The sequence below is a fragment of the Pelmatolapia mariae genome, linkage group LG8 (genome assembly GCF_036321145.2).
Source record: "Pelmatolapia mariae isolate MD_Pm_ZW linkage group LG8, Pm_UMD_F_2, whole genome shotgun sequence".
NCBI classification, from domain to species: Eukaryota; Metazoa; Chordata; class Actinopteri; order Cichliformes; family Cichlidae; genus Pelmatolapia; species Pelmatolapia mariae.
In genome coordinates this window covers 2,200,447-2,226,195 of record NC_086234.1, presented here as the reverse complement: position 1 = coordinate 2,226,195, position 25,749 = coordinate 2,200,447, and the positions used below count along the sequence as shown (strand labels likewise).

At 43.1% G+C, this 25,749-nt stretch overlaps 2 protein-coding genes across 5 annotated transcripts in view; one reads left to right on the top strand and one right to left on the bottom strand.

Annotated features, from left to right (window-relative positions):
- LOC134633575 (serine-rich coiled-coil domain-containing protein 2-like) overlaps window positions 1-7,969 on the bottom strand; it is a 43,163-nt gene extending 35,194 nt beyond the window's left edge. For 3 of the 4 annotated variants that reach the window (XM_063482433.1, XM_063482434.1, XM_063482435.1), the window contains exon 1: window positions 7,544-7,969. The gene's annotated coding sequence lies outside the window, so the exon portion shown is untranslated. The remainder of the gene's footprint in view (window positions 1-7,543) is intronic. The other variant, XM_063482432.1, reaches the window with a different exon arrangement.
- Window positions 7,970-13,383: 5,414 nt separating this feature from the next.
- LOC134633072 (D(1)-like dopamine receptor) lies at window positions 13,384-15,384 on the top strand. Its single transcript, XM_063481933.1, has one exon. It carries the CDS (start codon window positions 13,405-13,407, stop codon window positions 14,731-14,733), a length of 1,329 nt encoding a protein of 442 aa, XP_063338003.1. The 5' UTR covers window positions 13,384-13,404; the 3' UTR covers window positions 14,734-15,384.
- Window positions 15,385-25,749: the final 10,365 nt, after the last annotated feature.

Genomic DNA, 25,749 nt, shown 5'->3' with positions numbered 1-25,749 from the left:
TCTGAGCTATCGATGCCTTCATGCTCCAGTTCTCTGCTCACTCAGCTGAGCGGAATCGAGGGCTGGCAGCGAGACGGCCCGGAAAGGTCAAACACGTCCATCTTTAATCTGAAATCAGTTCAGCCAGGATGAAAAAGGACCTTGCACGCAGCTACTTTACTTATCACTGTGGACCGCTGTCCAGAGCAGGGGGTCCGCTGCAAACAGTCAGTATTGGCATCATCAAATAATCTGGAGATTATAAAGGAATATATTCATTTACGTTTTATCGAAATCCCCAAACCCACCAAAAAGCACCCATGCATGCCACAAACCAAAGAATACTTCATGTATAATGAAGCAGGGCCAAAACTCATCACTGTTTTATACAAATTCAGACATTTAGTGCACTGATGTTAAATTTTGACTGCACAGTTTGTAAATCATCTATATGAGGTGCGAAACTACGCAAATATGTGGCTTTCCTATTATTATTGGACATAAATGACAATGACTCACTAAAACATGTCAGTTATCAAATTATTGATCAACTAATCGTTCCAGCTTCAAATGAAACACCAGAAAATGGTCATTGACTTCTTAAAGTTTAATTTCCACAGATGAGTTCTGAGTCAGACGTCCCGGATTCCGGACTCTGTCCGTCGGTTTATTTCACAGGAACGACGACCTCGTCGTCTCCTGACAGACGGCGCTCTCTCTCAGATTCTCAGGTGAATGTTTCCGCTCCACGGGGTCAGATTTCATTCACACTCGGAGTGAGAAAGGCCAAAAGCTGCTGGAGCAGAGCTCACAGATGGACCAGCGACACAACAGATGGTGTGGATGGAGCTCGCTGCGTGCATGAAACGTGACACCATAAATCTTGGACAGCGAGTACAAAAAGTCACAAAAAGTAAGACGATCCATTAAAAGGAGAGAATTTTAATGAATCTGCAGCTCCTGCAGCAGGATCATCTTCCATAATCAGTCAATTGTTACTCTCAGCCTGACCAACAAGCACAACAAAAGAAGGTATCACAGAGTATTTTTCTATTTTACATTGATTACAAGGCTAAACTGAACACATCACATCACCACCAGCAGCTGGTGGACAAAATATAAAACAGCGGAGTTCCTCAGGGTTTGAATTTAGGTCCTCTTATTTTTCACATCATATGGAAATCTGAATCTAAAGACTGTAAATAGAGAAATGCTACTTTTGTTTGATTTCGAGAAAAACTTTAAACTTTTACTACACATAACTTGAGTTTCAAAAAACAAAAAGGTTTACATTTGAATTTTCATTTTATTTTGCAAAGGGTAATAATCTGTACAGTGCAGAACATTATTTAATTTTTGATATCTTGCATTTTGCGTAGTGCATGTAACTGTTAGTTACAGGTATGCTGCTACATTTTGTTATACTGCTTATGACACAGGAAACAAAGCTTCGCTTCACTGGCCTGCCTGCATAAACCAATGTGTCAATAAAACCTCCTTCTGTGTAAGATGCTGAAAAACAACACCTCATTCACACGTTAGGCTCATTGCCTGAGTCTGTTATGTAATATTTGACCTATTAAGTTGCTCCAAATAACAACAGGAGAGACTACATGTGAACGCTCTACCTCTGAGCCTTCTTAAAGATAAAGAGAACTCTGTGCTGCTGTGGAGGGTTTAAAGGCCAGATGTGATGTAACTGCACTCACGAGGACACGCTTGCTGCTGTTGTTATATCAGAAACACTCACAGGTTTATCTGAACTCTGCTGCTGGGGTTCCCCACGTCTGTCCAGGTGAGGAAAGAACAGCAGGACATATCTGAGCTCCTCGAGCTTTCAGGAGTCCCACCAGCTGGTGATGAACAACTTCATGTGCATCAACAAAGAGATGTAGTTCCTCTAATGTCCACTTGTGGCTCGCTAATAAACACATTTACAGCCTGATATGAATATAGCTAGCTCTAAAGCTAGTTCATTATTAAATCTCACTTATTATGCAGGTAGATGGTGGCACAGGTGACTTTAGCTGCTAGCGGTCTGCTAGGCTTTCCTTCTAATGCAATTAGCTGATTAATAACATGGCTGCTGTGAACTCAGAGCGTCCAAGAAGTCCACTCCAGTGTTTTATTATTTGGATGTTGCTGAGCACTAATTAGCAGGTAACTGTGTCTGCGTGACGCTTGCACAGTCTGTGGACGCAGCTTGCTAACCAAGCTAACTAGCATTAGCAAGAAAACAAGGGACTCCGCCCTTTTGTCCAAATATGGTCACTTCTGGCTCCAAAAGAACAACAAGAGAAAACATCCATCCTTTATTTAAAGTGGACAGCTGTAAATTTACCAACTGTGCCAAATGAAACTGACCCCAAACAGCAAAGCCTTATGGGTAATGAGGACAGGACTGTTGAGAAGCAGGCAGCGCAGACAAACATGGCAGCCTGATAATCATGTCTGCACAGTTAGAACAATAACAATGCTCCTGAGCTGTAGCTCACCAACTCTTTATTTCCACCTCCGTGCGTGCAGATCACCCGAGGACAGATGTTATTGGCTCAGGGCAGAGTAACATTACCTCCTCCCTGCCTCCATCACCGAGCACAAAAAAGCTGCACTAATCTTCCAGACATGCAAAACCCTGTTTAAGTGACCTACACGTCTCAAACTCATGTGAATTAAACAGACATGACATTTAAACATGAGCCAGACTGTCGATTTGTTGTAAGAAAGCGGCTCTCTAATGAAGCCTGAAGTCAGAGTGAGTCATCATTTCTCCGTCAGTCCAGGTCACGGTGTGGTTTCTGACTCCTCCTCAGTCAGGATGGCTCCCCATCAAAACAACAGAGCCACATTTAGCCGAGCCGTTTTATTATTCATGGCTGCCGCTCGGATGCAGGCCGTGAGAGTCATCATTCGATCCGCACAGACTCAGCAGCAGGTTTCTTCCAGGCCTGATGTCCACGCTGTCAGCCCAAATACTCAGGCAGTAAAGAAAGCGGCGGGCTCGCACGCATTACTGCGCTCCACGCAGGAAAGACACGATTTTAATAAAACTCTGACCTCATTTACTTTATTATTTTAAAGGCTGTAACATTCAAATATGTGTAAATGATGGACACAAAGGCTGACGTGCAGCTTTGCTGGCTGTTGTTGTTGTTTTGTGAATTATTAATTATTATTATTATTATTATTAGCTCATTTTTGATGACAGCTTATTGCTTTATTTCTATTTATATGCTGCTATCAACTATGCAGCTGTTGGAAAATATTGGAGTTATATGAGGAGTTTAGTCATTTATCATGTATTTATTTTCCTAGATTCACCTAAAACAGACAGTTTAACAACTTAACAACAAATTAACATTACGCACAAAATTTAATTTTACTCAAAAATACAAAAAACTGTTCAAAACAGTGAAAACTATTTTAAATAATTAGCATTTTAATATGCACATGTAAGGAGGCAGGTTGCAGAAGAGCTTCTCTGAACACACAGCACATGAAACCTTGAAGCAGGGCTGCAGCAGCTGAAGACCCCACCGGGTGGGACCCACTCAGCTAAGAACAGGAAGCTGAGGCTGCGGTTCACAGGCTCAGCACATTTAACACCAGACATGGAAACATGAGCAACATTCAGATGGTAGGATCAGAACGCGGCGTGAACGTGAGTTCCTGGATCATCCTGCCTTGTGCCAGTGCGGTGGAGGCTTTCATGGACGTGCAGCTGAGAAATGAAGTGACTGAAGAACTTTTACATTTCCTCCTCATTGATTCTGATCAAAGAGCAGAGACCAGGCTGTGCAGCAGCGCTGCAGCACGCAATTATTAACTGCCTGTGGTTCTAAAACCTCCACGCAGGCAAACACACAGCAGGAGAGCCCCGCCCGGGTGGCTATTAGACCAACAAACACACCCTCGTCCAACACAGACACACACAGAGGATGTGCGAACTTTTCCCACAGACAGTTTTCAGTCTGAAGTCACACTGATGACGGTGTCGTGGGATTTCAGTCTCATGCAGGAACTGGTCTGACTGGTCTCCAGCGGGGGGTGATGACAGCGAGGATCCACGAGGAGATTCTCGTCATTTTCATAAACAAATGTGTTTGTGCTGGTCGTTGTTTAAAGCATCCAACAGGTTTCTGTGCTCGTCTCTTCAGCGCTTTCAAAAGACTGAATACTATATGATACAAAATCTAATGATAAATATTTCAGTATTTGCTCGTGCTGCCTGGAGGTCGCTCGCTTCCACCCTAACCATGTCAACTCCATCCTCCCCAACTCTGTCTGCAGCTCCCCCCCCCCCCATCCAGACCACGTCACAGCAACAGGAAACCACTTCTGCAGATCAGCAGCTCAGACGCAGCTTTCATAAACCTGAAGGATTAGACTTGGAACAATTTAAACATATTTTTAAACTGGATTTTTCCACATTTTGAATGTTTGATTCTTTATAATTAAATATGTGAAAAACATGAATCCTGATAGAATTTTTAAAAAACATTAAGAATACTTTTATCATGTATGTATCATAATGTGTATATTAGATTTGTTACATATTACTCTATTAATGTTACAAAATATTTTTATTATTGTACAATATAAATAAACTAACAATATATTAGTTAAAAATATTCCATGTTTATCATATTCTAAAACTGGACTCTGTTTTCTTTCCTCTTGCATTTATTATATCGTTTATTTTTATTTGAGAACGTTTCAGTATTTATTAGGTAATATTTACTTCATATTTTTCTGCCACGTTTGAGTTAAAAAGTAATTTTTATTTCCCATTAATTTAATTTTAGATTAGTTTTTCATGCTTTTTAATAATATTTTTAAGTCAATTTCCACTTTATTTCCAGACATATATTCTTTTTATTCCTCGTTTTTCAGAGATTGTATTTTCTTCTGTTTTTGGGTTCATTTCTTCTAAGCAGTTAATAAAAAATGAATTCAATAAATAAAGATTTCTGGCTTCTTAGACAACTTCAGCTGATCTGAAGTCAGTCTCACTGATTTTCTTTAAACTTTAAAAGGAATGAATTTTCCACATGAACCCTTCTCATGTCCTGATGTAATTTGTTTCTGCATGAATAACTACACTTACATCACTACATCAGCCTTTGTTTACATGTTTCGTTTCCTCCACACTCGTCCTTGCCGAGCTCGGCTCACATGATCTGATCAGTGAGGAAGCAGCAGGCAGACACCACCCAGCTAGAGATCCACAGATTCACCAAACATTTCCTGCTGCTGACCTCCATCAGCACAGACGGAGAGGCCATCAGATATCGCTCCAACAAGCTCACAGCGGAGGACGAGGATTGCACGATCACAGAGAGACATCCGCTGTTAGCATTAGCTTAGCACCAACGCACAACCAGAGCTGCGATTTGAGCTCCGACATGCAGAAGAAAGTTTCCACCAGTGAAACAAAAAGCTCAGATTTAATTTACAAAGATGACACAGGATGATGAGGACTGAGATAAAATCAGAGAGGGTCAGATGTAACGCTGACCTTTGGGGGAAATTACTTTTAAAAAATAAAAATTGGAGCTAAATGCTCATTTTCTTTCATTCATACATAACACGTTACAAAATGCTGCCTCAGCAAACACGATTTTAATCTTTGGGTCGACACCAAGGTGACCTCCATCTAAACCCCTGCAGAGCGGCTCGGCCTCCAACACGCACACACAAACTTGTTTTCATCTAACACGGGGACTCCACTATCTTGATTTGCCAGCCCACAGAGGACACTCACTGTGCCATCTGTGCTGAAGGCCTGATGGAAAACATTAGCCTGAGGAAACGAGTTTGAAACAGCAAAGTTAAACCTGCTCAGGCTGCAGGTAGGACTACACCTTCCACTTCAATTATTCATCCAACAGTCTGGAAACAATTAATGTTTGATCAGCTGGATCCAAACTCCTCCCTCTGCAGCTCCTTTGTCTTCCTCGGGGTTGAGAGCGGGCTACAGACACAAAAGGCCAGGACCCGTCTATGAAACTAGCTTCTGTTTCATTGGTATGTGAACAAAAACCTGAACAGGAGGCACAAAACTAATGAAAGCACCAGCAGGGCTTCTGTTTTCTGTGCTGTGACTCATCCCCTCTCCGTTATCTGTCAGGCTCTTCGTCTCAGAGGGAGAGGGCGAGGAGGAGAAAGGCAGGACTGAAGTCCAGCCGGGTGGAGAGAGAGACAGATGGGCGGACAGACTGGACTCCTGCCATCGGTCTCGGTGTCAGCAGGTTCCCTCAGAGAGCCGCTGAAGCTGGCAGCGAGAGCGCCACAGGGCAGCAGGGGACTCGTCTCTGCAGCTGCTTTCACACCTGATTCTGCCGACCAACCCACGTCAGCTCACTTCACAGTAAACGCGGTTAATTTCATCATCCACCGCTGCCTTTCCTCCATGACTGCAGACTCCAGGGCTCGTGCTCCAGTTTAAGACTCAGGTTAAATGCCCGGATGATGCATTAGACTCTGGGACGCCGTCCATCACACTCACTGCTGAGGCCTGCGGTACTTTCTCTTCATGCTGACGGGGAAAATCAAACTCCACGTTTTGTCTGTGTGTGCTTTCACACCGAGCAGTCAAAAAATCATCACCATCACACACATCTGGATCCACTGAATGAAACTTACTCAGACAGGGGAAGCTGAACCTGTCCATGTTATTATTAACGTAGTGCTTCCAGCTCGTTAGGAGGCAGAACTTGAGCTTAAAGTAAATAAACAAATGTGTGTGATGATCAAAACTCATTTATAAATGAATTCAACTTGACGTTTCATTCCTACAATAAATTGGAATCGAGCCCAAATCTGACTGAAGTTTGGTGACTTCACCTCAGCGGTCTGTTCTGTACCTGAATCTGATTGGCTGTTATGACTCCCACATCAGCTGCTGATTGGCTCTTTGTAGGTAAGCCTTTATGTTAACTAACCCAACTGATCGGTCAATAAAAGAAAAAAACCGACTAATCAGCTGAGCACTGATTAACTGAATAATGAATTAGTCCAATAAAGTAGTCAGTAATTATTCACTGAGACGGTTCACTGCAGTAAAAACATCTGTTTTATAAACAGCACATTAATCAATCAGCTGATCTGATTAATACAAAGAGCAGTTATGTTATTACCAGGTTAGTTTAGCCGGTAACTGATAACTGCTGTGTGACGTCAGGCTCTTAGAAACAACACCAAACTAAAGTTTTACCGTCCTGTGATTTTCTGAGCTGTGTGAGTGATTGCTTCACGGGAAAGAGACCGACTGATCGATTAATTGTTCGATCAGTTCATTAAAATAATGCACTGTCTCAAGTCTCGTTATCTTTAGGACAAAATGATCAAAAACAACCCGTAACCTTTTCTGACATCAGATAAGTCACACACCTGATCAGCTGACAGAAAATCTAAGTGATTAATCGATTGTGAAACAGATCTTCTGTCTGACCCTCAGGTCTCTCTCTCACACACACGCGCGCGCACACACGCACACACAGAGCCTGGACGTGTGTGTGTGTGTGTGTGTGTGTCCTCTCAGCAGATGTTTCCTCACACTCACCTGCGAACCACTCGGAGCATCTGACGCCGAAATGCGGAAATGTGCTGCTCGACTGGATGAAGACAGCCGAGCTGTAATGGGGCTGTGAGCCGGGATGTACCGGGCTACGAGCCGGGCTGTGCCGAGGTAATATCCGGCCGCTGGCGGTGTGCTGGAGGCCGGGCGGCGGTAAGAGTCCCAGTAAACGGCGCTGAGCTGTGGGGCCTGTGGAGGTTCCTCCCAGGCTCGGTCGGTCTCGCGCTGCCGACGATCACCTCCGCGCGCCCTGACGGAGAGGAGACGCTAACGTGAACGCCTTTTGTCCGCGTGCAGTCTGTTTGTGCCGCACATGCTCAGAGCTCGAGCCGCTGCTGCTGAATCATCCACACACGCGCGTGCACGCGGACAGCGCTTGCGCGAGGCACAGCTGACTCTGACGTCACGCGGACGCTGTAAACAAAACCCTTTCGTGACCGGCAGCTCATCAGCGGGTACGGAGGTGAACACACACACTTATTCAAGTTAATGTTGAACACCGGAGTTTCAATATCAACAGAAAACATTCCACTTCCGGCTGCCGCAAAATTAACAGGAAGACTTTTACTTTGAAAGGCTGGAGGACTCAGCGTGCTGACCGTGGTGTATGTAAACCTGCAGGCAGAGCCCAACAGGTATGGAAGCCCGTTTCCGCGTCAAAAAAAAAAGTATCCGTAACTCGAAATTTCGAGTTAATAAGTCGAAATTTCGGGAAAATTAACTCGAAATTTATAGTGGATACTTTTTTTTTAGTGGCAGAAACGAGCTTCCATACCTGTTGGGTCCTGTGTGGATGAACGTCTCCATGAAGGATGACTGGACAGGTGGACTCACTTTTCTTAGATGACACTTTCAAAATTCCTCGAATAAAGAATTACTTAAAGATCCAAACTTCCTTATGGAATTTTATTCCTTGATTTTATTTTGCTCTGCATTTACAAAATTCCCCTGAAATGATCAGCTTTTCATAAACAGATATAAGATGACCTTTATAAGATGACCTTTATTAGTCCCACACGTGGGAAATTTGTTTTGTCACAGCAGGAAGTGGACAGTGCAAAAGTTATGAAGGACAATTAGAATAAAATAAAATAAGAATAAATACAGTACACAACTGTACAGAATAGAATAAAAATAGAATACTATATACAGTAGAATAAAATAGAATAAAATATACAATAGGATAAAAATAGAATACAAATGCTATATACAACAGAGTGAAAAATACAACGGTGCCAGAAAGATTATTGCACAAAACATCAGTTTAGCCCACATAAATGCTTTATATGGAACAACAGCTATACTTTTTTATAAAAACAAATCCATTTTATTCCAGAATTGGTCGGATGAAACATTCTGACAGTAATGAAGAAGGGAATATGTTTATGTATATTAAATTTCCCTCTGCCATAAAAATGAAATTCCTGTTTCTGTGAAGGAGTTCAGGGTTGTTGTTGATGCTGTAGCCTCAGGACTGTTTTCACTTCTCAGAGGTGTCACAGGAAACGGAGCCCAGCCTCCACCTCCTCAGGCTTCTGGAAATGAAGAGCCGGACATCCCGAACCCGTTTCTTCCAAACTGCACCCGTCCACACTCTTCTCAGCCACACTGCTCCGTGGAAAACATCTGTTGGAAAAAGTCTGGCTTTAAACCAAAGTTCTGTCTGACCAACAAAGTAAAGGAAGTTTCTTTTACCTTCACAGGTTTGAGCCAACGAACCCGAGCGCTCACAGACTCAGAGCTGATGTCAATGTGAATTGTAGTTTTTGTGAAACTGATATGAAATCAATGGATTGTTTATTCTGGTGTTGATCGTTTAAAATCATCTCTGGATGAAACGTTCGTGTTTTTCTCATAACTTTTCCTTATGCTGGAACAATGTTTGGATACACAGACACTGACATTAACCTGCTGCTTACACTGTCCACACTCAGTATTCATAAACCCAACTTCTCGAACCATGAGCCAAATTTCACTGAATTACTTTTGTACATAAAGTAGAATGTCTGTGAAGGTTCTCAGTCATCCAGGTCATCGTAATCTAAGGAGCTTGGAAAGAAAAGCGTCTGGACTTCTTTAACTTAAAGAAGTCCAGACGCTTTTCTTTCCAAGCTCCTTAGATAAAGTAGAATATTTTCTCAGTAGCAAACAGCAAGAATAAAAGAACATTTTACAACATGATTGAGAACCTTCACAGACAACATGATTAAACATTTTCTTTTAGTTCTATAGTTGTGTGTTATATGATTTGAAGCCCCCAGTGGACTCAGGCTGTCTTCTTTGTTTATTTCCTTCCTCGTCAGCCTGATGTGCGCCACGTTCCGTTTGTGACCGTTTCCTGTGACGTTTAAACACGCCTCAGAGGCAGAAGCATCTCCCAGGACCAGTAGCGGTTTTTGATATAGGCGACATGGGCAGTTGCCCGGGGCGGCATCGTGGTTGCGTGGTGGGGGGCGGCATCACGGGTATCGGCAAAAAAAAAAAAAAGGTTGGTCGTACTCATGCTGCCCCGACATCAGCCAGCGCATTTTGGCGATGTCATAGGCACAGATCGGTTTTCTATCGCCCATTTGCTGGGAGTAAGGGCGCCCTCCGTTTGCGAGGTGCGCCTGCTGCTTGCGGCACAGGGAGGAGAGGGCGGGGCGGAGGGGGATTCTGGCTGGCTGGAGCAGCATCTAATAACCAACTCACAAAATAAAAACAAACCAACAAACACAACATTATGATACTGACTTATATTTTGCACCGATGTTTTTTCGAAATTCTATACGCGAAAAGTGAGCGCGAGAGCCCTCGGTGCGCCTGCGCGCTGCTGAAGTCAAAGTAAACTTTATTGTCATCTCCGCTACATACAGTCCAGTATATAGAGAGACGAGACGATGAGGCTCCAGTTACAGCAGTGCAAGTAAACAAACAATAAATATATGAAGAGTAAGAAAATAAATATACACTTTAGGACGAGGGGTAAAGGGATCAATTTAAAATTTATAATTTACAATTTGATGATTTAAAGTCTTACACAAAACATTTCATTTATAATGTTGTAAATCCAAGCCCATTATGTATTCATGATCTGAATCCTGGGTTGTGTGAAATCCCAGAAATAAACCCTCGACAAAACATATCTGTGAACTAAGGTGTAGGTCTATTAGGTTATGTTGTGGTGATCCTCGGGTTGGGGGATTTGTGTTCATACTGGAGTGCAAAATTAAAACCAAAGGAAGATGGACAAGAAAAGTTCAAAGCCATCAGGTGCTCCGTTTAGAAAAAAGAGAAAAGAAGAGGAGGAGAAACAGCAAAAGATACAGGTAAGCAGATGTGTGATTGGATAATGGCAGGTCATCCTGAAACAATCAGAATCATAATCAGAATACTTTATTAATCCTTAAGGAAATTATGTGAGTTACAGTTGCTCCAAAAGCAAAATTGCAAAAATAGTAACAGTAACAGACTAAACTCCAAACAATACATTATGTTACAGATTTTACAAATGTAAGAAATAGCACTAATATATACAAATCACTCAATTATAAATGTCAGAGGTGATTATAAATAAATATCAAGAAAATTGACAAGAAAATTACAGAGCAGAAAAGAGCGTGTGTAAAAAGGATGTAACTATTGCATAGTTCACAGTGTGTTAGATGGAGGAGTTGTACAGGGAGATGGCCACGGGCAGGAATGATTTCCTGTGTCAGTCAGTGGTGCATTATGGGTAATCTCAGTCTCTCACTGAGCGTGCTCCTGTGACGAGCCAGCATGTCATGGAGTGGGTAGAAGGTATTAATCATGATTGTCCTTATCTTGGACAACATCCGCCTCTCAGACACCACCCTAACGGAGTCCAGCTCCATCCCCACAACATTACTGGCCTTGTGGATCATTTTATGGAGTCTGTTGGCATCTGTGACCCTCAACCTGCTGCCCCAGCATGCAGCAGCATAGAAGACAGCACTGACCACAGCACAGATACAACAAGAAAACATTAATTAGTAGGGATAGTGAAAACTTCTGTTTACGTTTGTAAGCCACTCGGCTATGATAGTAAACAGTAGACATTGATGTAGCTTACTGAATCTTTTGGACTGTGTTCAGCACAATATTAATTAGTCATTGTCAATTGTTGATTTGTCCTGTTCTCATTGTACAACGAATTATGATTGAGGGAGGGTTCGCTCAGGGCGCCAAACAGGCTAGGACCGCCACTGCCCAGGACTCCCAGAAACCTGTAAAAACTCTGACAGCGTCACAGGAAACAGAAAGCCAGGCTGTGATGGTGACGTGTGTCCACCAGAGGGCAGAGTTTCACTGCCTTTGAGGCACCTGCGCTTTGAAGGAAAGAAGAAAGACACCTGACAGCTTCAGTGACTTCACCAGCGCAAACTCTTAAAAACTGAACACGTGATCATGTTTCGAGCTTCTCCTGTTTTCTTCCTAATATCTGGATAATTAATTGATAACTGATCTAATGATCGCGTGCTGCTGGTGGACCATCAGAGGTGTTCGTGAGTGAAGACATCTCCTATATTTCATATCGTTTTCATTTGTGACAGAGGTCATAGTTCAGCTTACGTCTCATCGCAGACTCAGTGTCCCACGTTTTATTATTATGGTGCTCATTATTAACAACAACCCAAAAATGGCCATAAAGGAAGAAAAAACATTCTTCAGAATTCAGCCTCTGTACATGCAAAATATTTAAATGGCTTTTATATGTAAATGAAAAACAAATAAAAGAATGAACAACACGCGTTTAAAACGTATCGTTTTAATTATCGCGCCCACAAAAATATATAAAAGAAACGAGTTCAGCGTCACTCATCGGAAACCTGTAAGTTAATTTTTATTTGTTTGGTACGATAAACTTTTTTTTCTATAATCCGCTGATGATGTTTTATTTTAAAACTATTTACAGTTTTTAAAAAAGAACTCTTATAAACGCTGGAGGTCACAGAGAGCAGCTGGAAAAGCAGTTTTATTTATAAGGCTCTGTGAGGCGAAAACCTGCAGACAGACTGAAGCTGTGCAGGACCGAGAGCGACACACAGCGAGGAAGTCTAAACTAACTGATTCACGACCTGCAGGCAGAAAAGCTCAGTTCAGACTCACCTTCATTAAACGTGCGGGTCCGTGAGTGCGCTCGCTCTGCAGCAGCGAGGATCTGCACCTCCTCCTCCTCACTCCGAGGAGCTCTTCTCTGAAAGAAGCTGCTGTGGATCCGCATCAGACACACCTGAACATGAAGACCGCGGGGAACCTTCCTTCAGATTTCAGTCAAAGAAACCAACACAGAACCTAATTACTGCCCCAGCTGATCCCCGGGCGCAGGTCGCGGGTCCATTACAGGTAACGCAGACGGACACCTGAGAGACCCTCACGGGCACAGGCAGGTGTGCGCAGCAGCAGCAGGGGTTCCGGGCCTGGCTAGAGTGTCCGTGGCTCTCTGCAGGTACCCTCCCACAGTGGGACACACACGTCGGGTCGGCTGGTGCTTCTGTCTACCTGTTAGCCCTGCGACGGGTGGAGACGTGTCCAGATGGTGCCTGGGTCTGCTCCTGAGAACCGGATAACTCGTTAATAAAACTGCTGTTTCCAAAGTTTGTTAAACAGTGAGTGGAAGTGTTTGTTTCTCCCGTGACCTGTTAACACGAGAGCAGACGTCCGCGTGAACCTTCCACGCTTCGGTCCAGATATTTCACTGCAGCCTGGAGGTGGTTTTGTTTTTTTGTTTTTTTACAGACCGAAACATTTGAAGTGTGCGTTTCACGTGTGCTATATATAAGTGTTGAAGAGCTCTGAGCTCTGATTGAGTATACCTGAGGGAGGGAGGGACAGTCCGAGTGTCCATGGAGACCTTATACAACCACACGCGGAACCAGCGGCAGGACCAGAGCCAGCACCCGGTGGTCACGGCAGCAGCGGACAGCCCCGCGCACGGGAGTGACCTCAGCCTCCGCGCGCTCACCGGATGCGTCCTCTGCGTCCTGATCGTGTCCACGCTGCTGGGGAACGCGCTGGTGTGCGCCGCCGTCATCAAGTTCCGCCACCTTCGCTCCAAAGTCACCAACGCCTTCGTCATCTCTCTGGCCGTGTCCGACCTGTTCGTGGCCGTGCTAGTGATGCCGTGGAGGGCCGTGTCCGAGGTGGCCGGCGTCTGGCTGTTCGGCCGCTTCTGCGACACGTGGGTGGCGTTCGACATCATGTGCTCCACGGCCTCCATCCTCCACCTGTGCATCATCAGCATGGACCGCTACTGGGCCATCTCCAGCCCGTTCCGCTACGAGCGCAGGATGACACGCAGGTTCGCGTGCGTGATGATCGGCGTGGCGTGGACGCTGTCTGTGCTCATCTCCTTCATCCCCGTGCAGCTCAACTGGCACCGCGCGGGCGCGCAGAACGCCACGGACCCGGGGGACTGCAATGCGAGCCTGAACCGCACCTACGCCATCTCCTCTTCCCTCATCAGCTTCTACATCCCCGTGCTCATCATGGTGGGCACGTACACCCGCATCTTCCGCATCGCGCGCACGCAGATCCGGCGGATTTCGTCGCTGGAGAGGGGCTGCCGCGCGGCGCACCGGCGGCCTCGCGCCTCCGCGCACGAGGAGAGCTCGCTGAAGACTTCCTTCCGCCGCGAGACCAAAGTGCTGAAGACGCTATCGGTCATCATGGGCGTGTTCGTGTTCTGCTGGCTGCCGTTCTTCGTGCTCAACTGCATGGTTCCGTTCTGCCGCCTGGAGCGCCTGCGCGCGCCGCCCTGCGTCAGCGACACCACGTTCAGCGTGTTTGTGTGGTTCGGGTGGGCCAACTCGTCCCTGAACCCGGTCATCTACGCCTTCAACGCCGACTTCCGGAAGGCCTTCTCCACCATCCTGGGCTGCAGCCGCTACTGCGCCACCTCGGCGGTGGAGGCGGTGGACTTCAGCAACGAGCTGGCGTCCTACCACCACGACACCACCCTGCAGAAGGAGGCGTGCGCTGCGCCGGCGGAGCTCCAGCGCGACTTCGATAAAGTTTCGGCCACTTCCGGTGATTCCCGGAACCGCCGGAACTTGCTGCTGCCCGCCATCCTGCAGCACGAGTGCGAGGCCGAGATCTCTCTGGACATGATGCCCTTTGGACACGATGCACCGGCAGACTGTTACGCGATCCCCGGTCAAGTCCAGGACCTGTGAGCAGACCGGGATTGACCTTCGACCTTCTGCTTGTGACTTTAAACGAGAGGAGAGGATTTTTTCCTGTTGTCAGGTGGTTTCAGTGTGGACGATTTTTACATCAAACATTTGAGAGGATGTAAAAAAATCGATACTCATTATCATCATCATCGTGGTCTTCAGCGACTGCTGAGACCTGCTGTGGAGCTCAGACCTCCCAACTTCAGATGGAAGGCAGGAGGTCGTCCTGTGTTTGTCACTCTGAGCTCTGTTCTGCTCATCCCCAGTATTCCAGCGTCTGGACGTAAAAACAGAGATGACAGAGTTTGTCCGAGTCACTGGAACGCCTTACCATTTCCTGTTAACACTCTTTATACATTAAACTCTTTGCTTGAGACTCACTCCGACTCTCTTTCATTTGGACCAAACCTCCACAGCTCTGGTTCCTCTGGTCCTTTCCCCACCACCACCTGAAGCTCGAGAAGATCCGACTAAAAGCACAATTCCAAAATGATCTATTGAGTCAAACAGGCAGCGGTGTGTTTGATGTCCTCACCACACATTTGTTGGATTTCTGCTCAAATCTGAATTTTAAAAACAAACCTCGTCCTGCTTTATGATCACTGAGTTTATCTTCTAAATCCTGATTTCAGTGTTAAACTTCATGATTGATCACACAGACCAACAACCAATCAGTTGTTGCTACCACGACATGATGACATATACTTTTACTGATATATTTGGTGTCTAGTATTCGGACACTGCATGGACCCCCTCGTGGCTCTGATGACGTGTTTGTGTATTACAGCCCATGCAGGGAGTTCAGGGTTTTCTTTTGTAATGAAATAAGTGAAACAGACACAATTTACATGTTCATGACTTTTTTTTTCTCTCTTCTTGTCATAGCAAAAAAAAAAAAAACAGTGATAAACAAGCTTTAAAATAATTCATCCTGTGTGAGTTTACATCAGCACTGTAAAAACATCTGTAGGAAAACAAGATTTTTCTGTCGCTGAGTTTTCAGTTTATAGTAAAATGTAAAATTGTGTTTATAGCACTGTTCACAGGCTTTTCCTCTCACTGTTAAACCGATAACTCTTTAAAGGTACTTCTTTCCTTTAGCAGATCTATTTAATCAAACTCCAGCGTTTGCTCAAGAATCCTTCATCTTTGTTTGAATCTGCAGCTGCTGAACAACAATACTGCGCACTTAATAACAGACACATATGAGGTTAAATATCCCAGGAACGTGAGGATTGTCTGTCAGAGACTTTAAATGGCACCAAGCTAACAGGCTGAATGTCAGGAATGAGGGGAAAATCCGTCCTGATTGTTCTCTGCTCTCGTTAGTGACACTCTGTCTGGATGGCACACATCATCACACATAAACTAATAAAGTTTTGTGTGACGTAATAACAATTACCTTAAACGCACAGATATCGATGGTGGTTTGAATTTAAACCAAAGCCCTGACTTGTACTCGATGCCCACAGATTGAAAGCTGTTTGATGTGAGTGTTCAGACCCACTGACTGAACCTCCCTTTGATATGGTAAAGATGGAGGACAGATCATTAATAACAATTACATCATTAATTTTGGCATCTAATTGGCCCTTCAGGTAATTGCAGGCTGTTGGAGTTTGTACATGCAAATTGAACATGAAGCTGAACAAAAGCCAGATGAGCGTTTCCACGATGGAGTTTGCTGGAAAGCTTTGGTCTGCTGGTTGTCGGTGAGCTGAGCCAAAGCTCTGCAGACTGCCCTGAACTCTTGGATCTGTACATTGTCACAGAGACGGAAAACCTTCTTTTCTAACAGCTCATTTCAGACGGAGCAGAAACTGTGAGATAAAGAAGGATTATTACAAACCGTGATCATGCAAAGCTCCTCTAGCACAGTCCAAGAATAAAGTTGAGCAGAATAGTTGCACTTTAAAGTTACTGTCATGTTGCTGTTTGAAGCTTTGGGTCAGTCCAGGATTAATGTCAGTACTTCATGTAAATCTCCCTCACTGTGTTAAGGTGAGGGAGAGCCAGACTGTTGTTTTACTGCACAGGAACCCGATAAGTCAGCGACTTTAATGTTAATTGTAGGACAAAGGTGAAGGCAGCAGCTTCACCACGCTTCCAAAATACTGAGATTGGAGGGGAAAACACAAATTTTCATCAAAACAGTCAAAAAGAAAGAAAGAAAGAAAGAAATTCAACAACCAAACTCAACTCTGGCTTCAATGTCACCTCCAAAAATGTCCCTGGGTGGAGATGTGGAACAGGTGGAGCGCTGTGATGTTGAGTGGATCCAGATGATCATGATTATTGCAGCCTGTGTAATGCTCAACTACTGCATCAAGAACTTGATTTTCAGCCCGGTGCATGGCCGCAAATCTCACTTATTCCCTGCAGTAATCAGCCATTGACAGGCTGTGAAGTTGGAATTTGCTCCAGTCAGAAACTTCTGGAAATAAACCATATGATGCATAGTGGGTGGGTCCAGCACTGGCAGAAATCAGAGAGAAATATCTTAATTGGATAATTGGATAATTGAAGAAGTAAAACAGAAATTCAAACTCCATTTCAATATGCAACAGATCTTTGAGATGTTTGTGTTGCCTTCAGATTGCTCTAAACAGTTGTTAGTCTGCACTTTTCCACTGAAAAAGTGCTAAGAAAAAACTCTCAGTCAGTGAAAACATAACTGCTCCACTGTTCCCAATATCAATATAGAGTCTCCATCAGGTTCAGGACTATGTGAAACCTCTTGAGTGTTTATAGCAGCAGCATCAAGGCAACTGAGCAAATCACAAATTTATCTAAGTTCAAGTTTGTGCTGATAAATAGGCAGGATGATACGATGAAACGCTGTGTCGTCTGCATATAACTTTACATCTATAATATATTTGAATCTAAGAGGTATGATAACCAGAATCTGTTATCTAAGCTGAGTTTTTAAGTACAGTCATCTTCCACTTCCCTCACCTATGGTGTGCCGCAAGGTTCTGTATTGGGGCCCTTATTGTTTCTAATAGATCTAGTTTTTCTTCAACATATTTTCAGCCCCTTTGAGGACATTTGCTATCACTGCTATGCAGATGACATTCAATTATATTATTTTTTAAGCCCCAAGATGTTTCTAAGTTACAGATCCTGAATAAGTTCTTAGACCCCATTAAAGGCTGGATGGCTGACTACGTCCTCCGACTTCATGAAGGAAGAACTGAAGTCCTTGTATGTGCTCCTGACAGATTTGTACCTAAGACAATGAAAGCTCTTGGTCCCCTTTGTGAAATCATCTATCAGGAACTTTGGGGTAACTTTTGACTCCGCCTCACTTTGAATGTTCATGTCAAATATCTGGTTCAGTCCTGCTTTTATCACTTAAGAAACATTGCTAAAGTAAGTCCTATTGTATCACAAACTGAACTGAAGATTGTTATACATGCATTCATCTCATCACATTTGCATTACTGTAATTCACTGTTTATATGTCTAAGCAAGAACTCCCTGGAACGTCTGAAGGTTGTTCAAAACGCTGCAGCAAAGCTTCCAAATCCTCCAAGTACTGACAGGTGGCGCTGTGACTCCCCATTGAATTCAGGACCATTGAATTCTTCATGGACCAGCATCAGTTTACAATACTGAACTTCTACAGCCCTGTGTGAGGTCATGTGATCAGGGTGGCACATAGTTTTGCAGCATTATGTACATAATGCTGATTTAATGCTTTAATGCTGATTCAAGGTTTCAGTTGTGGACGTGCTTCTGTACACATTACATTCAGAGCTCTGTGCACTCAAACACACATCACTATGCTTATGTTTAACATAATGAAGATGTGACTACGACACCTCAGTCTATCTTGCACACCTCATTGGTCAGCTTAGTGCCTTCTTTGATGACATTTTGTTAAATAAACAAAAAGTGCTCAGTATTGCACTAGCTTCCCCTGTTTGAAGCTTTTGTTCCACATGTAGAAATGTTGCTGCAGCCACAGCAGCAGCAGCAGAGGTGAAAGGTTGCACAGAGAAACAGACAACCACACTTAAGAGCTCTTTGTGACACACACTCTTTCATCTCCAGGAGACAGCGGCCAGGATTGTGCTCGTGCCTCCTTTCATTCTCTCTCTGAAGTCACTCAGTGCCAATGCTGGCTTTTTAATGACAGCCAGGCGGATCGCCAGAGAAGATTAACAGTGTTCATCTTCTCCAAGGTATTCAAGTGTTTGCATAAAACAACACATACAACCACATGGAGGGAAAACAAAGAGAAGAAACCAATAAATTCAACAATAGAGAGAGAAACTCAAATTTCAAAATGTGTTCAAAATCTGAGAGCTTTGAATTGGAATAAAATCAAGTAGATTTGATTAATTTCTTCTGCCTTCATATTATAACAATATGCTGAGTTCTGGCTGCAAATGGAGGAAAATCTAAATGTAAAATCAGTAATTTAATAGAAAAAAAAAAAGGATACTGTACTCAAATATACAGATTAGTGTCCAATTACATCTTCCATTAAACTGACCCATTCTCATAAACTTATAATCTATTTAGAATAAATATCAGTGGGTTGGAAGTTTGTGGAAGCCTCCATGTCCCCCCACTATATCTGAATACAGTGGAGGGGAAGGACATCTGCCTTGCAACTAATGTTGTTTTACGTATGTGGTGCGAGAGAGCGGAGACGCAATGTGCAAACCAAAGGAGAATGAGAAATCACAGGTGTTTGCGTGAAGGTACATTTAGAGTCACTTCTGCACCTTCATACCCTACATTTTATCCCCTTCACCAAAAACATAAGGAAAGAGCACTGGCATCTTATTAAAATGTTTTCTTCATTTAAGTCAGAGCTCTAACACAAAAAAACACGCTCCCTTATTCCAGATATTGTCACAATTATCGTCAGCTCAGACATGTGACCCTCTCATCTCTGTAAAGCTAATAAGAGCTAAACAACAGCAGCCAGTTATAAGCTAACATTATACCAGCTGACATTAGGCTCCAGTGTCCTAAGAGTCACTTTCCCACTGATAAACCGTTTAACTGCTTCTCACCTGGCATTGAAAGCTGAAGTAAACAGCAGACTGACTGCCTTCTACAGTTGAAATTTAAGGTTTTTCCTTTCTCTCCTGACAGATGAAAATAAGTTATCCTAGCCACTGTAGCCAGGTTTTACACAAATAAGTTTGTGGAGACAATTCAGAATTCTGCAAGCTGCTGACATCTGTTAAACTTTTACACACTGTAGCTTTAATTGTCAGTCCATGGTTTGACTTTGGGATCTGGTTAAAGTTCTTGTTTGAGTATTTTCAGTACATTTGAGTTATTCTCGCCATTTTAAGTCTTGAGTTGTAGTTGCTATAGTGTTGCCTTTCGCTCCATTATGCTTTTCATCATCATCATCATTCATCCAATGTGACAGAATCACGTGACCTACAAGACAGCCTTTGTGTCCATGCATAAAAGCCAGTTTAAAGTTGTAACCCATCAGCTCTGACTGTGATGGTGTCAGGTTCAGCCAGTTAAGGCAAAGTCTGGCTATGCTGAGTGTATGAACGTCAACGTGTCTGACATTGTCCACAAAAACTTAAAGCTGACCTAATGACTGGTTGCTCAGTAAGACTCAAGGAGAACAGATTTTGTTGTTATAGTGCATTTAATGACCACATGATGCATGGAGGGCCCAGGCTCAGCTCATCAAGTTGACCTGCAAGAACAAACAGTCACTACACACGTTTCTCCAAATTTAAGCTATAGTTGGTTCGTAACTGTGCCTTACCTCAAACCTTTATCCTTTGAGAATCAGCCACTGGGACACTCTCTGGATTGCGTGGCAGCACAGGGCTTAGAGGAAAGGGGCTGTAGACATCGTCAGTGTATTTGGAGTAAGAAAAGGCTTCTCTTCCTCGCTGGTAACCATTGCCGTTCTGGATGATGTAGGATGAAGGCAATGCAGGTGGAGCCATAAACATGCCAAGTGGCACTTGATAGGTATACCAGGCATTAAAGTCAGGGTAGGTCTGAGATGGCATCCAGTTCTGTGGGTCAAAGGAGGAAGGGGCTCCCCCTGCAGGAGCATTTACCCATGGAAAGCCAGCAAAAAATGAGGATCCAGTAAAGCCACCAATACCAACCCTTCCGGAGCTGCCAGCACCAGCAGATCCAACCGAGCCAGAGCTGCCAGCACCAACGGATCCAACCCTTCCAGAGCCAGAGCTGCCAGCACCAACGGATCCAACCGAGCCAGAGCCGCCAGCACCAACAGATCCAACCCTTCCAGAGCCAGAGCTGCCAGCACCAACGGATCCAACCGAGCCAGAGCTGCCAGCACCAACGGATCCAACCCTTCCAGAGCTGCCAGCACCAGCGGTAACAGATCCAACCCCTCCAGAGCTACCAGCACCGACGCCTGCAGTAACAGAACTGCCAACGTCAACCCCACTAGTACTAAAGCTACCAGCACCAACCCTTTTAATATCAGAGCTGCCAGCACCCACCCATCCAGCACTAGTAGTCAAGCCACCAGCTCCAACCCTTCTCGTACCAGAGCTGTCAGGACTAAACCTATTCCCAGAGCTGCCAACACCAAGCCCTGTAGTAACAGAGGTATCACGACCAACCCCAGTTGTGCCAACATTTAAAGCACCAGATCTGCCAGCACCAGAGGCCCAGTCACCAGCACCAACTCTTACAGATCCAGCGCTACCACCCCCAAGCAATCCAGTTCCAGGCAACCATCTGACAGCACCAACCCCTCCCGTACCAGGGACCCAGCCAAGGTGGCCTAGTCTTCCAGTGCCACCAGACTGACCTGAAAGCAGAAATACGTTTTTACTGAAACTGAGCTTGTCAAGTTGCAATGAAGCTCTTGAAAAATTTTACTCTGAGTAACATTGAAAGAAAACCCCTTTCATTACTTGGTTTAGCAGATCAAGCTTTTCAGTCAAGTATAAAATTACAGTTTTCTGAGAAAAAAAAAAAGGTTCAGTTCTGCTACAGCTAGATAGACAATTCCAAGACTAACTCTCTTAAGGAGGTTAGACATGAAGACTTACCTTTAATGAAAACAGGCAAGCAAGCACCTCGGCCAAAAAGGAGGAAGCAAATCCAGGAAACCCTGTTAAAGGTATAACATGTTTTATATAAAAACTTAAATTATAAAAATAACATCAAGCATCAAACAGCACAACTAACCTCAGAATAAAGTCAAGCACCATGATTAAGCCTCAAAAGGGAGGACAAGTCAGCTACAGCAGGTCAGTACCAACAAGCTGCCAGCTGCTTACAGATCAACTCAGTGTCCATTAACTAGCTGGCAGCAGATGCATGGCTTATATTGGTGCTCAACATGCTCGCAGCTCTCGTTAAATTCAGTCACTTCACCTGGTGCCCATCACTCCCCAGTCAATGATGCATTCATTTTAGCTTGGAATCTAAGCAATACTGAACCCCGCACAGGAAAGTTTGACTGCAATAGAGAAGAAAAAACAATAGAACATGTTTTGATTGTCAGAAATATGATGCAGAGAGAAGAATTGATTGAAAAGCTTGGTGATATGAAAGTGAAACTGGGCTTGGTTGATTTGTTTCATAAGAACTCGAGAAGTGAAACTTATCAGGCCATATTTGGTTTTTATGGCAGACGCATTTGTTTGGGAGTTTTTTTATTTATTTATTTTTTTTTTGTAAAAGTTTATTTATTTATTTTGTTGACATTTTGGTTCACATTCCAAACCAGTTGGTGGCAGTATTGCACCATTTCACTGTTTGCCAACCACCAATAAATAATATAAAGAAGAAGAAGACTGAGCTCCTACTTGTAATACTAGAATGGAATAAGTGGGAGTTCTGACTTCCATATTAACATTAAGCCTAGCTAGTTTGTTATTGTATATAATACTCTGACTGAACTCCTGTGACGTGTCGTGATTAGCAGCCTCTTATTCCTGCCACTTTTTTCTTTTTAGCCATACTGGTCAGTTGCATGATGAGCCTCTCATGGTCAACTATCTTGAATGTTTTCATTTGGTTTTGGACTCATGAAACATGGCGACAGTAAATATCCAACCCTAGATCTTTACCAGTTTTCCCTTAGCAGGTCAAGTCCATCCTAACCGCCCCACGACACCCCATGAACCTAAATTGGATAAGCGGAAGAGAATGGATGGACCGTCAGCTTAAAAGGTCTGTTTGTAGTGCAGTGGATAAAACTTCTGTCTTTTGTGCCCAAGCTCATTGGTTCAAAAGTTATTACAAACCCTGGCTCATCACTAAATTCGTGTGACTTCAAATTCAGTTTAAGTATCACTAACACAGTATTAATATTTGAAATGTTATTTTTATGTGGGACAGCGGTAACACCTACAAGATCATCACGCTGAGCAATGGAGCTCAATGATGTGTGCTCAGCCCACTGCCCTTTACTCTGTTTTCCCATGACTGTGCATCAGCCAACACCACCAACCACATTTCATTTCATTTATTTATTTATTTCACACATGGTTCAACAGTGTTTCATTTCCTACATACAAATCCTCTAACACTGCACCCATGGGTGAAAAGGAGCAGGAAGAAGAATCAATTCTTATTAGCACCTGCCCCCTATCTGAAATCTAATTATTCTTACAAGAGGGCGCCAAAAAACCCCCAAAAACCCCTGTAACATGTATCGATATGTAAGAATGCAAAACTAAACAACAAATCAGTATAATCAACGATATACAACACTACTAAATGGCAAAGAAAATGATTCCTTCCACATTTAGCCCAAATTACTGTCATGTTCTTCATGTTGATTTATCCTTTTAAGTATGTAACACATTTTAAAACGGTACATATTTGTACAACTCTTGAGATTATCTTGAAGAGAATTTCATATTCTTATACCTTTGACTGCCGGACACATTTGCCTTTGTGTGGTCCTCGCAAACTGATGCTTAAGTCAAACTTCCTTCTACTGTCCCCACTTCCTGAACACAATACAAACAAACTTTGTAACTTAAGAGGTAATGTGTTATTTCTTACCTTGAACATGAATAATAATGTCTGTAATTTCACTAAGTCTTCAAATTTTAACAATTTCGATTTTATAAACAGATGATTTGTTTGTTCTCTATATTTAACATTATGAACCATTCATACCACTTTCTTCTGTAACAAGTATAGAGGATTTATATTAGTCGCATATGTATTCCCCCACACTTCAGCACAATAACTGAGATAGGTGAAAATTAGTGAGAAATATAAAATACGCATTGCCTTATAATCTAGTATATCTCTGACATTACCCAAAATATAAATATTTTTAACCATCTTTTTTCTAACATGTTCAATATGAGATTTCCATGTTAATTTATCATCCAACACTACCCCCAAAAACGGAGTTCAGTAACTCTCTCAATCGGAACTCCATCAATGGACAGAGTTACTTCATCCTCTTTTACCCGATTTCCAAAAATAATAAATTTTGTTTTTGACAAGTTCAAAGATAATTTGTTTACATCATCCAGGTAGTGGAGGATACAACCGTAGTGTGCCTCGTCACTAAGAATGATAAAGCCAACTACAGGAGTGATGTGACCCATCTGTAAAAACAACAATCTCTTCCAAAATGTAGAAAAGACCAAACAGCTTGTGGTAGCCTTCAGGAGAGGTCATGCACAGCACCCCAAGGACCATCAATGGTGCTACTGTGGAGCAAGTGAGCTGCACTCTGGCTATTTTCACTACTGTCCATGTGCATCTCCAAAGTTGCTCTATCTTTATTTTTAATATATTTTACACTTCTGTTACTGTTGCACATAGTTATATATTCCCTATAGTGTCCTTTATCTTTTCCTTTAATTCTTCTGTTATACTAAGGTAAGAGAGAAACAGTAATTTAGATTTTCCAGAATGTCCTGTACATGTAGCGAACTAACAATAAAAAAAACATCTTTACATCATACTCAGCATGTTCAAACCAATGACTGTAGAAAAGTTTTCTGCAGTCATTGGTTCAAACACAGTGGCTCTGTAGTGCAATGGGTTACTTATGAGCTCAACAAAGGGAAGAGCCTTTGTTCGACTCTGTAAGGAGACACAAATTCCTTTAGACATACTCTTGTCTCTTATGCAAATCCAGAGATGAAGTTTTAACTCTTGGTTCTCCCTTTAAACATGTTCTTAGACCTCAGTTCTCGATAATGACTTGAAAACATTTACATTTTTTGTAGCAGTCTTTGAAACTGCAAACACTGGTGGCATCAAAATAAACTTAAAAACATTCTGCTTGTCTTCATGGATTTGAAGGCTGTTGAACCATCTGAACATGTCAGCTACTACTATCATAATGTTAGCTTATCCCCTCATACTGCAAGTTGACTTTCAAATTATCTGTTGGCTAGAACGGTATCCACTTTGAGTCCTTCTTCCTGTATCAGAAGGTGTGCCTCAGGGATCTAGACTAGGTGGGTGCACTGCTGTTGCTGCTAGTCTTTTAATCAAGAGCTTTTCTGCATTTTTTTCCAAATTTTTATTTATTGATTTATTGGCTATGCTATATTTTGCCTGCAACAGGCAGAAGATTGTGGTTTTTTGGTGAACTTTGCTCAGCTGGCTTTCAGTGGGGAAAATCCCTAGGATACATGATTTAGGACATGGATTCAGCTTAACACTTGTAATACGCGCAATTACATCTAAAGCTTCTTTCCAAAATTTTTGGATTTCTAGATATTCCCATAGGCAATGCATCAGTGTGCCTTTATGCCCACATTTAAAACATATGTCTGGAACGTTAGGGTCAAATTTGTTTAATAATGTTGGGGTGACATACGTTCTCATTAGCCATTTATACTGGATTAGTTTAAATTGGGTGTTTATAGATTGTGTTTGGGCTTTCAAGCAGGCTTTTTGCCATTCCTCTGTGGTTATTCTACACTTTAAGTTTTGACACCATGCAAGTCTTTTTTTTTCTGAGGACATCTGAGAGCTGTCCCTGAGGTTGTTATATAAACAGGATATTAAACTCTTCTTCAGCTGATGGTTTATTGCTGTGTCCTT